This window comes from Colias croceus, chromosome 3 (assembly GCF_905220415.1).
Source record: "Colias croceus chromosome 3, ilColCroc2.1".
NCBI lineage: Eukaryota > Metazoa > Arthropoda > Insecta > Lepidoptera > Pieridae > Colias > Colias croceus.
In genome coordinates this window covers 8,099,003-8,111,920 of record NC_059539.1, presented here as the reverse complement: position 1 = coordinate 8,111,920, position 12,918 = coordinate 8,099,003, and the positions used below count along the sequence as shown (strand labels likewise).

Genomic DNA, 12,918 nt, shown 5'->3' with positions numbered 1-12,918 from the left:
ATGGTATTATCTTATCGGTACCATAAAAAAGGGATTAGACGCTTAGTTGCAGATTACAGTCATTGCTGAGATAAACAATAAGTTAAAATATTATTTAAAATTTTTATTTAAAAATATAATATTTTATTATAGGTTTCCTAACGATTTCAGTATTTAATTTGATACATCAACTATGGCTTTTCTATTAGTTTCCGAATTTTGAGCCTTCATCTAAATCTGCTTAGCATTTTACTAAATTGATTAACCAAATCAATAATATCAGACTTAGTTTTATAACTGAAATCTGTTGGTCTTAGCGGGATGATATACCGTGTTTTCCAATTACAGCACTAGAGCGCATTATGCGGCATAATGCTTAACGTTGAATGTTCCAATTACATCAATGCTTCGCACAATTGAGCACTCTTAAAAGTAATGCGCGTGAATTGATGCGAGCAATCGATTTATCGTAAGTAATTATTAATTGTTGGAAAAAAATTTAAAGCTTTCGTTTCATTTTAGTTTTTTCGAAATAATCAAAGTTAATTCAAATTGTGTTAAAAAAATCAATATAAGTATGGATGAAGGTAAATCCAAATTACTTAAAATAACCGTAAATAGTTTTCAACCAATTATTATCTATACCCTTGTGTATACCACTTTATTTACACATTAATGAGGTTATTGCTAACTCTATGAATATTTTTTTTTCAACACTGAACTTAGCGCAACCTGCTGGTGCGTTTCACGTTCCAATTAAGCATCAGCATAATTCGGCATTGTGCGCCACTGAGTCGCATTATGCTCTGTAATTGGAAAACAGCCATAATATAGCCCATAGCCTTCCTCGATAAATGGGCTACCTATCTAAACACTCAAAGAATTTTTCAAATCGTACCTATATCGTACCCAATGTAGTCCAATTCGTAATGGCGGGGTGTGAAGCATTTCAATGTAAACTTTCGTTTTACAGAACTCAACTCAAACCTATTTTTTCTATCTTCTATAGATTTCATTTCACGGTTTTAGGCGGGCAACTCATGTCTTTTTTAACCCCCGACGCAAAACGAGGAGTGCCTATGCTTTGCCTATGCGTGATAAGTTTCTATAATATGGCCGACTAGCTTTTAGTTCCCACTTCCTACCTCCTAATCCTACCCATTTCTGAATGCTATATGCCCATTTCCGTGCTTCCATAGTATTTGTAGGTATTCTCTTTGCGTGCTTCGGCGGAGGACTTCTTATGTGGCTACCTCTCTTGTTTTCAAACAAACATTTGACAATTGACACAAAGTTGACAGTTGACACATTCCATTTACGTTTTTATGTTTTGAAATTGGAAAAATCGCATTTTTACACCGCAATGCAATGCAATTAATTTTATTTTTATACTTAGTATAGTAAACGAATAAAAAAACATCCAATATGAATGATATTCTTAGGCCAGAGTTAGTATGGATTGAAGGCAGATGTTATAGACTAAATGATGCTACTTCCGAAATTTCAACTCACGTTGAACAAGATTTATATGAAAATGGTGAGGAATGTTAAGCCTTTATTACAAAAAGCAGTATATATTAAATCTATTTAACTAACCGAAAGTTAAGTTTCCAATCATTCACTTGTCTGATTACCTATATTATAATATAGCAAATGCATTTATAAACAAAGAATTAAAGTAAGTAAATAATACCACAGGGATTGTAACAGAAGTGCACTTAAATTTAAATCAATCAAATACAAATGAATCAAATCATTATGACAAATATTTGCAGAAATTCCATTCCAAGATATGCAAGAAGATGATGATGATAATGAGTTTGATGTTGAAATGATGGATTCAGGCAGATATTGTACAAGTCTCCATGTTTCCAAGTAAGATTTTTTATCATTAGTAATATTAGCAATCTCCTGCGGTTGTATAGAGAAACACTATGTATGCCACATCTAGTTTCTTTGGTCTGTCACCTGACTTTTGAGATGGTCATAATGAGAGTACCAACATAGGTACAGGTATTTTATACCACAAAAAGTAATACTATAATATTAATGATTAGTCATTATAAGAAGACCATAAAAAACTGTTCAATTGTAAAATAAATAATTTTCTTTGATTTAATTTTCAGACATTATCTGGGAAATATAATTGGAAAGAAAGGTGCAATGAGAATGCGAATACAAAGGGACACCAACACAGATGTCAAAATCCCAAGGATTGGAGAAAACAAGGACATACTCATATATGGTCCAAGCATTGCAGTTAGTTCTTATACAGTTAGATATTTATATTAATTCTCATATAAACTCAAATTTGAATAATGATGTTGTTTTCAGAATGTAAAAGCAGCTTGTCGAAGAATAAATGTCATTGTAATGTCTGCTAGACGGAAACAGAGAGCGACCCATTTTATTTCTATTCCACTGAACCAACCTAACATACAGAAAACGTTTGAAAAATTCAAGGTAAATTATAATAGGAATCTCCTGCTTGATGCTTGATGAAGGGTGCCATATTTGCTTATGCATGTATAGTGAAACATGTTCCACTTATGCTGCCCAATCTTATTATGAGGGTAGAACTGGTAAACCACCTTCCACTAGGTTTGCCTTCGACGTGGTTACAGACTGCCGCTGTGGGGGTCATGGACAAATTCAATATAATACCCGCAGCTCCAAGATAAAAAAAAGTATCTTACTTGTTATAAATAAAAAATGTTTGTATATTTGATAAATCATAAATATGTACATACAATTACAATTATTTCAATTTTTTATATGATGAAATTGTATTTATAAAGGCAGTATCTCAGACATACAGAAAAATGTACCTTAATATTATTGAAAGAATATTTAATATTTACCAACTAGTTTTCATATTAAAATCGCAACGAAGCATAACCTCTTAGATTAATCTAGCAGTGATTTGTAGGAATCTGTGTTACGAGAATGTCAGAGCAGGGCTTTGGAGGAATCTTTGTTTATACCAGCGACCAAGCTCCATCTGACTGTTGGAGTGATGTGTCTCATGGATAATGAGGAGAGGTTACTGGTGTCAAAACTGCTCACTGAAGCTAAGGAGCGGATAATCATGTAACTATGTATTCAATTTGTAGCATGCTTAGTTTATTTAAGGAGTTAGTTCAAAGGGTTTTGTGGAAAAGGATTGATTTTATTTGGGGTTTTACTGTTACTTTGTTTCTTAATTATAAGTGGGTAGGTAAGTTATGGGGTTATGATATCGTTTTTTTTTGTAGAAAAGTACTTACGAAAAAAAAAATAACTGTCTCTTCTAAAAGCAAATAAATTCCATTTTAATTACAGGCCTATTATACAGGATCATCTGCCATTAAGATTAAGAATAAAAGGTTTATCCTACATGAATGATGACCCAAAAGAGATAAATGTTTTATACAGTTGTGTTGAAGAGGAAAATGCTCCAGCTGGATTGTTACAAGAAATGGTGGATGCGATAGTAGATTTCTTTTATAAAAAGGGTAATTTTTTTTAATATTACTTCACAGAATATAAATGGAAGCTCTGACATCATGATATCAGGGTCTTTTCCCTATTTTAGTCCATTGAATAAAAAGTTCTAGAGTGCGTGAGTTAGTAACGTAAGATGTTTCTTCGGAAACATGTCAAGAGTCCCTAGCTAATAAACATACTAAAACCCCGGGACACTAGGAGGAGCCCCGGAGTGGGGGGAGGGGGGAAAAGGTCCATTTTTTTCATTTTTCGCTTAAATCTCAAAAACGGTACATGTTAGAGAAAAACTTTCAAGGAAAAGTTGAAAGGCCATAAAATTATCTACAAGTTGTACCTAAATCATTTTTTCCTATATCCTACCGTTTCTGAGTTACACGCAGTAAAAAATGATTTTGGCTCAAACAATTTCCCCATACGATCAAAAAAAACTCGAATGTGCAACTTGTGACCGGGTCTGATAGATTGCTCTTAATTAGTTCTATAATTGGGAAAATAAACACATTCCTCCATGGAAGCCTTTAGGAGGAATCGATTGTCAAAATATTATATTAGGGTAGTTTGAGTTACTGAACTTGATCTTTTTATTTTTTTCTTCCAAAAAACTCAAAAGTGCAACTTGTGACCGGTACAGATAGATTGCTCATAATTAGGTCTATCATTGATAAAAATACCAGAATCCACCACGGAGGCCTTTACGGGGAATTGAATTTTATTAGGGTAGTTACGATACTTGAACTTTTTATTTTTTTTCTTCCAAAAAACTCAAATGTGCAACTTGTGACCGGTACTGATAGATTGCTCTTAATTAGGTCTATAATTGGTAAAATAAACACATTCCTTCATGGAAGCCTTTAGGAGGAATCGATTGTCAAAATATTATATTAGGGTAGTTTGAGTTACTGAACTTGATCTTTTTATTTTTTTTCTTCCAAAAAACTCAAATGTGCAACTTGTGACCGGTATTGATAGATTGCTCTTAATTAGGTCTGTAATTGGTAAAATAAACACATTCCTCCATGGAAGCCTTTAGGAGGAATCGATTGTCAAAATATTAAATTAGGGTAGTTTGAGTTACTGAACTTGATCTTTTTATTATTTTTTCTTCCAAAAAACTCAAAAGTGCAACTTGTGACCGGTACAGATGAATTGCTCATAATTAGGTCTATCATTGATAAAAATACCAGATTCCACCACGGAGGCCTTTACGGGGAATTGAATTTTATTAGGGTAGTTACGATACTTGAACTTTTTATTTTTTTTCTTCCAAAAAACTCAAATGTGCAACTTGTGACCGGTACTGATGGATTGCTCTTAATTAGGTCTATGATTGGTAAAATAAACACATTCCTCCATGGAAGCCTTTAGGAGGAATCGATTGTCAAAATATTATATTAGGGTAGTTTGAGCTCTTAATTAGGTCTATGATTGGTAAAATAAACACATTCCTCCATGGAAGCCTTTAGGAGGAATCGATTGTCAAAATATTATGTTAGGGTAGTTTGAGTTACTGAAGTTGACCTTTTTTTTCTTCCAAAAAACTCAAAAGTGCAACTTGTGACCGGTACAGATAGATTGCTCATAATTAGGTCTATCATTGATAAAAAAAACAGATTCCATGGAGGCGTTTAGGAGGTATTGAATTTATTAGAGTAGTTAGGTAAAATAAAAAGCTTTCGAATTTTTCACATTTCATGGGATGTAGCTCGAAAACGGCTGCGAATAGAAAAAAATTACTTTATTTATAATTATATATATATTTATAATTATTAATTAATTATTAATTAGGTACAACTTGTAGATAATTTTATGGCCTTTCAACTTTTCCTTGAAATTTTTTCTCTAACATGTACCGTTTTTGAGATTTAAGCGAAAAATGAAAAAAATGGACCTTTTCCCCCCTCCCCCCACTCCGGGGCTCCTCCTAGTGTCCCGGGGTTTTAGTATGTTTATTACCTAGGGACTCTTGACATGTTTCCGAACAAACATCTTACGTTACTAACCCACGCACTCTAGACCCCCCTGGGAGGGACTCATTCAATGGACTATTTTGGGAGTTTATTTCTACAATATGGTAAAAAAAATATTATAAAACAATAATTTTGTATGGAGTGTCCGGGGTGTGGTATAAGTGAAAAGTTTAAGTAGATAGATTCCCGACACAACATTCTATTCTATCTAGAAAAACGGCAAACTAAATATCGTGAGCGAAATAGAGAAAATTGATGAAAATTGTGGCAAACTAACCACATTTCATTGTTCCACTTGCGGAGCGCTAATAACCTCTTTACACCTTTTATTTTATCATTGCCGTGATATTTTATTTGAGCAAAGACACTACCTACAATAGTACGCGCTAGGTGCAATCTTGAAATGATGTTTTTTTCCTTTTTCAAAACTATGTTAGGCGTAAAAAAAAATGTTTTTGCCTACTTCACTTGTAATCCAGTCTGTAGGTATTTATGCTCTACAAAAGGTGGCGTAGAAAATGTTTTGAAAAAATATTGTTTAGGTATGAAAGGTTAATAAAAATCCAAGTTTTCGACCTTGACGGACCCAGGCGCTAGCCGCCATCTTGAATTAAAGGTGCTAAAATTAGGTATATTTTAAATAACTTCTCAATTGTTTACTAAATCACAAAAGTGTCTATGAGGGGTTCAAAGAAGACAAAATTACCTACATTTTTTGCATACATGATTATTCTGTAAGTCTTTAAGAGCGCTTATTCAATTTAACGCAAGTCAAAATCTCCGCGATCTATTACGATAGATCGCGGCTTGCGCTATCCTTTTACTATGAAAAGCATAGGTCCACAGGAGAGCGCCGAGCAACATGTCCTCTCTCTGGGAAGGCTCGCTGCCGACTGATTTTAATCGGGTCGCGCGCTGTGTTTTATAGTACTTTAAAAAAAATTGTAGAAAAATAATAGAGGTACCTTAGTTGATTTTTTAAATTTAATCTTATAAGTAAGACGTTCTTTTATTGCAATATGTATAAATTATATTCAACTAAGTCAAATATCTTGGTGAAAATAATCATTTTGTCGACTATAATTTCTAAAAAAATTCACATTGTTCGGATTTTAATTTCGTAAGTTAGGAGTCCAAAATAAAAAAATCTTTTAACTAACTATTTTAATAAGGATTTTTGCAGTTTGTTAAAAAAAATGTGTGTTAGATCTGTCAGCAATTTCAGATATTTTTAGCTTCGAAATTGACACTAAAAGTGAAATCAAGTAATCATCGGCTCAGTTATCTTGATGGTATTCACAAATACTGTATTAATTGAAAAAAACTCTTAACTAACTATATAAACAATAAAATTTCCTAAAATTATTAGTAATTCATATGTTTGTAAGATAAGTGGTTGATGGACAATCTGGTTTGAAAAATCACATATTTGAGCCAAACAGCGCACGGACCGCGTACACGGCCTTAAAGGTAAAAAGTTACAAGCGACGGAAATAATAATATTTACAGAAATCATATAATTTTAATTTTGTTTAAAAATTGTACAGCTATCATTTTTTAATTCTCTTTGATGGCCCGGGCTGGTTAATGGTGGCTTCTTCATTATCTTCGCTGAAATTTTCTGTTTCATTGTCTGTATTTTTAGTTTCCAACCATTAAATTTCGTCGTCATCACAGTCTTCGTTATACATCTGAATCTCTACTGCATTTTCACACAGCTGACGACTACAGAATCCACAAACAATAGAGCATTTTAATCCAGCTTTTCTGCAATTACATGCTTTGCTGCATCCTTTTTTACAGTGGCAAGAAATTACACTTAAAAGCATCTGAGGTGCTGCTTTCTCTGTCGTTGTTATTGGAGTGAGCCTATTGGTGTCATATCACCAATACAAATATAATATAATATATATATTATATTTATATATTTTATATACTGTGAAAGCCGCGCTCATAGCTCGCGGCAGTACTTGTCAATGGACAGACGAACTACCGACAGTACTGCTGGGTTTACGCACAGCTATAAGAGAAGATAACAACTTGAGTCCAGCTATGATGACCTACGGCACTACACTGCGCATGCCCTCCGATTTCTTCGTGCCTACACGGACGGGTATTGAAGACGCTGACTACGTGAAACGCCTGACAGAAACTATGGCTATACTCACACCGACTAAACGATCCCCCGCAAATCGAGCAACATTTATTTACAAGGATTTGTCTACGTGTACTCATGTATTCATACGGAACGATACAGTTCGAGCACCACTCACTCCGCCGTATGACGGCCCTTATGAAGTGCTGAAGCGCTACGACAAGTACTACCAAATACAGTTACCACTTCGGACTACAGTAGTATCTATTGACAGACTCAAGCCTGCATACATATTAAACGAAGAGGTTGAAGGTATGGCAAGCACAGCAGTAGCATCTACACCTACACCTACGAGTGCTACGTCGTCAGTTCCTGCTACAGACTACAACACGGACAAGGCACGTCCCTACACTACAAGAAGTGGACGCGTCGTCAAGAAAAATGTTCGCTTCGCTTGAGGGGGGACACTATGGGAGACATGCATAGAGTTTATATATATCATATTGTGTACAGGCCGGCGCATTCTTTTTCATAATCAGAGCGCATTCTAAATTTCAATTTCAACATTAGAATTCTGATTGGTTTTGTGTTTGGTCAATTTTTGTATAAATACGGATATTGTGTGCAAAATAAAATCATTACGATCAGTATCGTCTTTGAGTTCACAACCCCTCTACAAAATAAACAAAAAAGGTACTTTTTTTTTACAAAAAAAGGTCTCTTTTCATTTTTGTCCAAAGTTTAATTTTTTTTTACTTGAAGCATCATAAAAACTCAAACTCCCGGTTTTTTGAGTATATCTCGAAAACTGAGGGTGGTAAGAAAAATTGATATGAAATAACGATGATTAAAAAAAAGAAACCCACAAACCTTTTTCGGTCAGATTAAGAGAACCCACCAACATTTTTATCAGATTAAGAAAATATGCTTTCAGGATACCTAGATAAACCTCCCCTATGAAAATCTGACGCGCTCGAGTATTTCAAAAGGACTTTTTTTTTCTGCATTTTCAAAAATTCATCGTAACTTATCGTCATGCCGTAATCGTCAGTTTTTTTAAGGGGAGCTTTCTTGGGGCCTAATTAACACCCCTTCCGAAAATCTGACGCGCTCGAGTAAATTTTTTTTTTGTGCATTTTTGATGAATTTATATGCCTAGCCCCACCACGCAAACCGGCAGATTAGTATACCGTTGTTATCAGAGGCACTTGGGGCATACGTAGTATGAATATCTGACGCGCTCGAGAATGCCCAAGTAACTGTTTTTTTTTACATTTTTGAAAATCCGTACACGCCAAACCCACCGCTAAAAAGGTTTTTACCATAGAAGCTTTTCTTTTCGAAATTATTTTCTCTTTCGATTTTGATAAGTCTCGACGACGCCGTTGAATTACGCCATTTAGCTACCTCGCCTCCCTATCTATCATGTATGCAAAAAATGTAGGTAATTTTGTCTTCTTTGAACCCCTCATAGACACTTTTGTGATTTAGTAAACAATTGAGAAGTTATTTAAAATATACCTAATTTTAGCACCTTTAATTCAAGATGGCGGCTAGCGCCTGGGTCCGTCAAGGTGGATTTTTATTAACCTTTCATACCTTAACAATATTGTTTCAAAACATTTTCTACGCCACCTTTTGTAGAGCAGAGGCTTTTTCATTTCCCCACACACTGGACGTACTGGACTGGACTATTGTGATGTGATACTAATTAAATAATTATTTTTAGGGTTTATGGAAAAGGAGTTTGGTCGGAATAACGTTAAAATGCACGTCACACTCCTCAATACAAAATATAGAGGAAGGAGGGAAGATGACGATGACAGTATGCCTCGGAACAGGGGAACAAGGCAGACTTTCGATGGAACCGATATACTGAATAAGTTCAAAGATTACGATTTTGGCGTTGTACAACTTACAGACATTCATTTATCTCAACGTCAAACAATTGGCCCTGATGGGTATTACCAACCAACATGTGTAATAAATATATCTTAAGTTATATTTTGTCAATGTTCTGTTCCAGAAGCTTTCATAAACCTGTTCGTTTCGATATTTGTGAAATGTTTTTTACGATTAAGCAAAGATAAATAAATATATTTTAGTATGAAAAGGTGTGTTTTATTTTATTAAGGGAGGGATGTGAAAGAAAAACACTGGATTCCGTCCCCGTTTTTGTTCGTTGCTATTTATAGCGGGCAAAGCTTGTTTAAAAATAAAAATAGAACAAGATGTACAAAGTCACAAAAATATTTATTGATTTGTACCAATATGGCGGTTCGTCAGGGTCTAATTACGTAATAGCAATCTTAAATATAGTTCAAAAAAACTAAAAAACACGCTTTACTGATAGAATCAATAAAAGTAAATAATATATTTTTCAAACAATACATATTTATTTTTTATTAACTGTTTTTGTTATTCAGATTAATAAGATAAACTCATAAAATCATTGTCTCACCGATCCTTGATAAGTGTACAAAGTTTGAATTAAACCTGTCTGATAAAAGTTGTTCAAATTCGAATCTCGAGGAGTCGGTTACATACAAACATACAGATGAAGCTAATATGAGCGTGCTAAAAAAGGAAAATTAAGTGTATTAATTGATTTATTGAATATAATATGAATAATTAGTGAATGACAAATCCTTTATTCCACATTAAAACATTAATAAGTACCTTTAACAAAATAGGAGCTAAAATTATACACTAAAACCTTCATGATGATACCTGGAATAAAATCGGTAGAGTACCTAACAGATATACAGAAAGATGCGTCGGTGGCCTTTTAGTGTAGTAGTAGGATTACAAATTATGTTTTCAATGAATATTTTTCTTATTATACTAGATTTCCGCCCGCGGCTTTGCCCGCGTTTTCAAAGGAAAACCCGCATAGTTCTATGTGTTAATCCAAGTTACCCTCTATATGTGTGCTAAATTTCATTGTAATCGGTTCAGTAGAATTTGCGTGAAAGAGTAACAAACACACACACATCCTCACAAACTTTCGCATTCATAATATTAGTAGGATACAAGTGTATGTTTTTAATTAGTTTGAAAATAATTAAATGCAAATTTTAACCGTACTATAAAAGGATATAGGCTGAGGCTTTTTATTATTAGAACGTGACTATCCCAACACAAAAGCCATATACTTGGTATGAAATATACAAATTATTATCAGATAAGGTCGTGCAAAATACGCCTGCTATCTCAGAATTTAGATAGCAATGTAAAGGTTCGCTTATCTCGCTCTAAACGTCGCCAGCGTCCCATCTTAACTGCGTCTTTATTCTGGGGTCTCGTTTTAGTTAACAGCCAAGTGACTTTTATTGGCAGTTTCTTAGTTTGAAACAAGACAATCATTGGTTTTCAATAGTGTTTAAATGGTTTGGTACTTCAATTAAAAAAGCTTCAAAGCTTAATTAATTATAAATTTGTACCTGTGTACCATATTATGTTATATCCTTATAATCCCATAGCATTAATAACATATTCAACTGATTCTCTTATCATGTATTGATATTTCTGTGATCTGTAGACAGGTAATTCAATTCACTAAACAAAAACTACCCAGTTAAATAAAAATCCTAATTAAAAATCTAATTCTATTCAATTCATCATCAAGAAATAATCGAAATTATTGATAGACCGATCAGACAAAAAGCTGCTAAATATTTATATTGATGACAAAATAAACTTAGCTTAGCTTAACTTATATATTAATAATTATTGTTATTTTCTATATTAATCCATTTAGGTACATTTGAGGTAAGATACAAATTATAAACCATAGTTGCTTCATTAAAATAACACGAATTCATTACAACACATATAAATTAGCTTAACCAAACATCCAGAATTTACAGTCGTGTTATTTAAATACCTAACGTAAGGTTAAGGTTGTAGCAACCCTAGAACTGTAACCATAGAAATCACAGCGCGGGCCTTGAAGCTTTTCGTCGTAGGCCGTAGCGTTGCCTACGAGCGATGGAGTCGTAGCGGGGTGCGTCAGTCACTCGCAGAGCTTACGCGGACGCGTTCCATGTTACAGTTGTGATTCATCACTCTGCCGCGTTTTCATTATTTTACATAGATATAATACTATAGTCGCCTTTCGATTGCCGGTAAGACACTTTATGATGATTTTATTGTTTAAGTCGGTAGATAAAGATAAGAACTGAAATAATAATATTTAAGAAGCATTTTTAAAGCTTGCTTTTTGCACATAAACTAACCGATCACTTTATATTGCCGTAATTTATATTTGGTTGTTAAATGGCAATCTGCCCAATGTCCTTTAAATGTTCTCGATGTATCGGAATGGTTATTCAATTTCTATACCTATATTTTTATTATTATGTGTCATAAATTACTGAAATCTAAAAGCTCGTTATTCCAAGCGTAGGTACTAAAAAGTTCAACTTTATAATGACTTCATTCCCGTTTTATGCCTACTAAAAACATTACAGTGTGTTGGGTAGACACTTATTGCAAAGAAGGGTCCTTATCGTGCTAGAGACGTTAAATGTAAAGTAGGGATCGAACCCTTTTGAGATTTCAAATCTAATAACATCCTGCGCCATTATCATTCTCGTCAATTATTATAATTTAAAGTATAATTTATTGTTTGATATACATTTTTAAAAAGTACCAAGAGCATTATAATGAGCTATAGAGTAAAAAAAATCTTCTTGATTAGGATTAAATAAGTTTTATAACAAAATCCTTAATAAAATTATAATTATTTGGTAATAATAATTCAAGATCTACAAATAATGTTGATAGTGCACAAGACTATGGTTTTTCAATATTGCACTCTAACAGTTTAAATATAAGGTTGAACGTTCCTTCCACAATATGTAATGCGTACTCAACTATGTATATGAATGTAAAGTGCGTTTCGTCGCATGATGAATGGACTACGGTCGGCTCATCGATCGAATACCCAAAAGGAACAATTTAATGATTTGGGTTATTTAAATTGATTACTGTAATACTTACTAGAAACTGAATATGAAACAATATAAATACCTAATTTAATTCTAAGAAACTGCGTAAGTTTTGAGTCTAGTGGATATACATAGTTAAATTTGAATTCCTGTAGAAAAACGAACAGCTAATCTTTATTTTCTCGATTAACTACTTTCCTATGAATTGAGCATTTTTTAGTTAGCCCAAAAATCTAAATTAAAGTATTTGTGAAAACTAAAGAGAATAATTAGAAGTCATCTAGAGTAACATATAAGTATATCATTTTTATAAATACATATTGCAATATTCAATTTCAATGGTTATGTAGGTAAGATACCGATTTATAAACATACAAATTTACCGGTATTGCTATTTCTTTACAATGCACAATGTATGGGGAAATCATAAATTATGTAC

General features: G+C 33.4%; 1 protein-coding gene across 2 annotated transcripts; it reads left to right on the top strand.

The window, feature by feature from the left end:
* The first annotated feature begins 1,286 nt into the window (after positions 1-1,286).
* On the top strand, positions 1,287-9,571 carry LOC123706089 (activating signal cointegrator 1 complex subunit 1). Of its 2 annotated transcripts, none has more exons than XM_045655231.1 (7): positions 1,287-1,516; positions 1,755-1,854; positions 2,106-2,238; positions 2,314-2,442; positions 2,909-3,069; positions 3,301-3,473; positions 9,257-9,571. In XM_045655231.1, exons 1-7 carry the CDS (start codon positions 1,405-1,407, stop codon positions 9,523-9,525), a joined length of 1,077 nt encoding a protein of 358 aa, XP_045511187.1. In that variant the 5' UTR covers positions 1,287-1,404; the 3' UTR covers positions 9,526-9,571. The 2 variants fall into 2 exon arrangements, with proteins under 2 accessions (XP_045511187.1, XP_045511188.1); XM_045655232.1 differs by lacking the exon at positions 1,287-1,516 and adding an exon at positions 1,532-1,657.
* Positions 9,572-12,918: the final 3,347 nt, after the last annotated feature.

What these genes read in the sequence shown, in the direction of transcription:
- LOC123706089 (XM_045655231.1), top strand. Translation starts at nt 1,405, where the DNA reads ATGAATGATATTCTTAGGCCAGAGTTAGTATGGATTGAAGGCAGATGT. An exon ending in ACAAGTCTCCATGTTTCCAA is followed by an intron (nt 1,855 to 2,105) that starts GTAAGATTTTTT and finishes TTTAATTTTCAG; the next exon opens with ACATTATCTGGGAAATATAA. An exon ending in AGATTTCTTTTATAAAAAGG is followed by an intron (nt 3,474 to 9,256) that starts GTAATTTTTTTT and finishes AATTATTTTTAG; the next exon opens with GGTTTATGGAAAAGGAGTTT.